Source organism: Gavialis gangeticus, unplaced genomic scaffold, assembly GCF_001723915.1.
Source record: "Gavialis gangeticus isolate Ggan-Ray unplaced genomic scaffold, GavGan_comp1, whole genome shotgun sequence".
NCBI lineage: Eukaryota > Metazoa > Chordata > Crocodylia > Gavialidae > Gavialis > Gavialis gangeticus.
The window spans coordinates 52032711-52037737 of NW_017729031.1; the positions used below are offsets into that span (position 1 = coordinate 52032711).

At 40.7% G+C, this 5027-nt stretch overlaps 1 protein-coding gene across 1 annotated transcript in view; it reads left to right on the forward strand.

The window, feature by feature from the left end:
• Window positions 1-5027, forward strand: part of DHRS9 (dehydrogenase/reductase 9) — a 19823-nt gene that overhangs the window by 9823 nt on the left and 4973 nt on the right. Inside the window, exons 2-3 of the mRNA XM_019522759.1 lie at window positions 568-916; window positions 2803-3061. Coding sequence (XP_019378304.1) covers window positions 598-916; window positions 2803-3061 — 578 coding nt within the window. The 5' untranslated portion in view covers window positions 568-597. The remainder of the gene's footprint in view (window positions 1-567; window positions 917-2802; window positions 3062-5027) is intronic.

The following is a 5027-nucleotide window of genomic DNA, read 5'->3' on the forward strand; positions in this document are numbered from 1 at the left end:
TTGAGGAGAGAAACGAGATGCAGAGAAGTATACTGCTAATCATGTCGGGCCGGCAATGAAGCGGCGTTCGGCGGTTGCTAATTGCGAATGGGAGGCGGAATCTAGGTGATCAGGCTAGGGTCCCTTGTGATAATCGAAGCGGGTGATGAACGACCTCGCCTGGGTACGGCTGTGCGCTCCCTTATATCACTCAGGTGATGCGCTCAATGGTGAGCTGGCTGTTTTCACCTATCACCTCTCAGGGTGCTGTGTCACCTATCACCTCTCAGGGTTTGGCGTTACAGACTAGCTGACCTCACCTATATTGGTGATGCTCTAATAACGAAAGTAGTGGTATGGCAGCGTTTGTTTTACCCTTTTGTGATGGTTGCGGGGAAGAAGGGCGGGGCTCGCCATCTTGGTGCCTCGCGCATCGATGCCACCATTATGGTGTGCGTGTGACAGTTTAGGGCCCTTACAAGACAACCTCAGCAAGGTTTTGGGCACTCCTTAGAACAGAGCTGTTTGAATTAACTAAAAAAAAAAAAAGACAGAAAAACCTCTTTTCATTGTTCCTTTTTATTTCAGGAGCAAAGTGTCCTGACATCTTTACTAAAAATGTTTTTCTACATAATAGCCATCCTAGCCATCTGTTATTGGTGGTGGGTTTGGAGAGAAAGAGACGGGTCAAAGATTACAAATCTAACAGGCAAATATATATTCATCACTGGATGTGACACAGGATTTGGAAATCTAGCAGCAAGGACTTTTGATAAGAAAGGATTCCGAGTTCTTGCCAGTTGTCTGACTGAAACAGGAGCAGAAGAGCTAAAAGCAGCATCCTCAGAGAGGCTCCAAACACTGCAGCTGGATGTGACAGACTCAGACAACGTGAAGAAGGTTGCTGAGAGGGTAAAAGCTGAAGTTGGGTCAGAAGGTGAGTGACAAAACAACTGTGAAGTGTTTAATGTCAATCGATAAACATTTCGAAAGATCACGATTTGAAGAATGTATTAATGTTTTTTTACTGTGTTTGTGCTTCTTTTCACAAATATTCTAGTGGAAGAGTTCCCTGGGAAGAACTGTGTGTACAACTAACTCTAGGTACTTTTGGGGGAAGGTTCTTGAAAAGTGAATTTGCGAATGCATATATGCACAATAGAAATCTAGTTCCATTGACTTTCATGGAACAGTTCTTGTACTTAAAATTAAGCACGTGCTTACATGCATGCATAAGGGAATTAGTACCAGAGTTCTTATTACTCTCAGGATGAAGTGCCTGATAAGAAAACAGAAACAAAAACTGAACCTGTATAGGATTAACCAAATTTCATTTTGCATAGCAAATAATCATAAAGAGCTGCTCCCAAACCACTGACAAACTAGCAATTATTTAGTAAGTAATTTTGAATAGCAAGTATATTTTAGAAAATTATGGTCTGACTGTGGACCATTTTCAAATAGAAAAAGAAACAAATGTCATGGAACAAACTGTTCATTTGTGTGTTAACCACCTGTTATTTACCCAGTCATGAAACAATACTTCCTTTGTTTATGTCAGTCTTGTAATAATCATACACTTGTGATTTGCATAGAGCAAGATTCTGATATGGTTTACTCATGTTAATTGAGTAATTGTATTAATTTCAATTGGACTACTGGTGGAGTAAAGTTCATTAAGAGATGAATCTAACCCTTAGAACTAGGAAACCTTGCATGTGAAGAAGAAGGATTTAACAAACCTGATTCAGGGTAGAAGAATTTAATGATAGTTTAAGATATAATAATGTTAATTGTAATGGAATAAAACATTTCTTTAAGGATGATAGTCTAATGTGTCAGCTCACAGCAGAGGTATGATTGCCTAATTTATTGTTAATTTATTAATCTAATCAAGGGTTTTAGTCTAGTTTAACTAAGGGTTGGAAGGAGTACTTCTACAGAACAAAGACAATTTATATGTGTGGGTGTGTGTATAGAAACTTATTTTGGGTCAATCAGAAATGCTTGATTTAACCTGAAATAAAATTCAGGTCAATTTTTAGCTTAAAAATTTAAAAAATAAATAAAATGTCATTTCAAAATCAAAAGTCAACCATTTATTTTTGGAAAAGGTCAAAGGACTTTGGCATTTCCAAAAATGAAATATTTAATTCAATTAAAGTGTCTCCATTGAATATTTCAACATTTTCAGTTCTCCCTTCATTTTTAGGGTATCAAAACTCTTGCCAACAGTTTTAGATCACCCCTCCCACATTGCCACCATCATGAAACCCTTATTTTTCAGTGAATTCTCTATTTGTCAAAAAAAAAAAAATCATCAGGATCTACTTTTGAGACTATGACAATTAGGATTTCCAATCCTCGTGCTACAACTATACTAGCAGTGAATAAAAAAACCCTGATATTAATATGCTTCACATCTTTCAGACAGATTGAATTATGTTTTGGTTCCATTCTTATATTAAACAAACTTCTTCATCTCTCCCTGATATTCAGGATATTTTACTCTTACTTTCATTAAAGATATTTCAGCTCCCTGGTTGTTATTCCCTGATATACTTCCTCCTCTTGCAACTTTCAATCGTCTGCGATGTCCAACATCCAACTTACTCACTTTTAAGAGCCAAAGTAAGAAAATTTAATTGAAGTGAAATGCAAAGTGTGGCAGTGATGTGCAAGAAAAATTATGTAGGCTATAGGAACTATGAAGACAGCTCATATATGAATGCTTTTTCATTTGGTTCTCAGCACACTTGGCTTATCTTTACAGATAAAAATTTACTTCATAATTCACTCCTTTTATTTTTTGTTCCTATGCAGGTCTTTGGGGGCTTATCAACAATGCTGGGATCATGGGACCAACAGGTCCTACAGACTGGTTGAAGATTGAACATTTCAGAGCACCAATTGAAGTTAATTTAATTGGCCTTATAAATGTTACATTAAACATGCTTCCCTTAGTTAAAAAAGCTAAAGGGAGGATAGTCAACATATCCAGCGTTGGCGGTCGTCTGGCAGTGAATGGAGGTGGCTATTTTCCTTCCAAGTATGGGCTGGAAGGATTTAATGACAGCCTAAGGTATAACTATATTAATTGTGATGAAATAATACATGTTATAAAACCTTGAAAAAGTAGGGCTGGAAGGGATTTCCAAAGGTCATCTAATCCAACCTCCTGCCTGAGGCAGGACCATCCCTATCCAAACCATCCTATATAATCCATAATCTAAACTCTACATAAGACTACTGTCGACCCTGACATGACACAGGCCTAACACCCTAACCTGCCACAGGTAAAGCTGGGGAACCATAGCCTTGCCTTGCTTCTATGAAAATTTGCCAATCTATGCCATGCCCCTGGATACAGAAGAAGGCAAAACCCCCCACAGTCCATACCAGTTTGACCATGGGGTAAAGTTTCTTCCTGACCCTGAATATGGCAATTGGTCTGACCCTGAGTGGAGGGGCCCTCCAGGCAAGGACCTCTGGCTTTGGTCCCAGCAGGAGCATTGGAACACCTCAGTCAAAATCCCCAGTTCTGGCTATTGCTAACACCTAATGCCTCTAAAGAAAGCTTAAAAACACTCTGATACATTTAGTAGAAAGTGGGGGAGAGGGCAACCAGCAAAGCCTAAAAGAATGGGAAATAGCCATGGTAGAACATAGACATAGCTATGCCTAGATCATCCCTCCCCAGTGACTGTCCAACATCTTCTTGAACACTGCCAGCAATGGAGACCGCACAACTTCCCTCAGCAGTCCATTCCACTGCCACATTGTTCAAACAGTGAAGAAGTTTTTTCGGATATCCAATCTAAGCTTACTTTGCTGCAACTTCAAATCTTTGATCCATGTCTTCCTCTCTGCAGTAATAGAGAAAAGGTGCTTTCCTTCTCTATGGCAGCCCTTCAGGTATTTGAAGACTGCTATCATATCCCTTCTTAAGAGCCTTTTTTTCAAGCTGAATATGCCTACCTCCTTCAGCCTCTCCCCATATGATGTGTTTTCCAAGCCCTTGATCATCTTTGCTGACCACCTCTGGACCCTCTGTAACTTCTACATGTCCTTTTTAAATATGAACCCCAGAACTGCACAGAGTACTCCAGATGATGCCTAAGCAGTGCCAAGTAGAAAGACACTATTGCCTCCCATGTCTTGCACCTAATTGCTTCTATTGATGTGTCCCAAAACTGCATTCAGCTTTTATACTGCTGCATCACACTGCAGACTCATATTGAGTCTGTGATCTACCAGAGTCCCAAGCCTGCTCCAGAGTGCTGCCAGCCAGCCAAGTGTCACCCATTTTATATTTGTGTTTTTGATTATTCCTTCTAAGGTGTAGCACCTTACATTTGTTTGCATTGAACTTCATCCTGTTAGCTCTAGCCCAAATTTCCAGTCTGTCAAGATCCTTCTCAATTGTGCTCGCATCTTCCAATGTGTTCCTAAGTTAAACTAAATAGTGCATGAGCTCAAAACAGAGGCTTGATTCCCTTAGTTTTGTTAATTGGATAATCTAAATAAGGGTTCAAGTAGATGAGGCAGTTATGTAAGATAAACCAGGAGTGCATCTACAGAGTACTAGCTACTTTGCACTACTTCTGCTTGAGAACACTTCAGTCTCAGTTCTACCTTCCAAATGGGACCAGAGGAAAGCTTAACTGAGACCCTGTGGGTCAAACTTCAAGGAGGGCGGGGGGAGAGGGATCTGGTGGTAGGGGTTTACTACAGGCCACCACATCAGGAGGAAGAGCTGGATCTCGAATTCTCCAGGCAGCTGAGGGAGGCCGTGCATGCAAAGGATGTTGTGGTCATGGGGGATATGAACTACCCTGACATCAACTGGGAGGAGCAGTCAGCCAGGTCTAGGCACTCACGAAGGTTCCTGACGTGCATACAGGACCTACACCTCATGCAGGAGGTACTCGTCCCCACTAGGGAAAACGCCATACTGGATCTGGTGTTAGCTTCTGGGGACGACCTGGTGGGGGATGTGCTAGTACAAGGGAGGCTAGGGGACAGTGATCATGAAATGATCCAGTTTG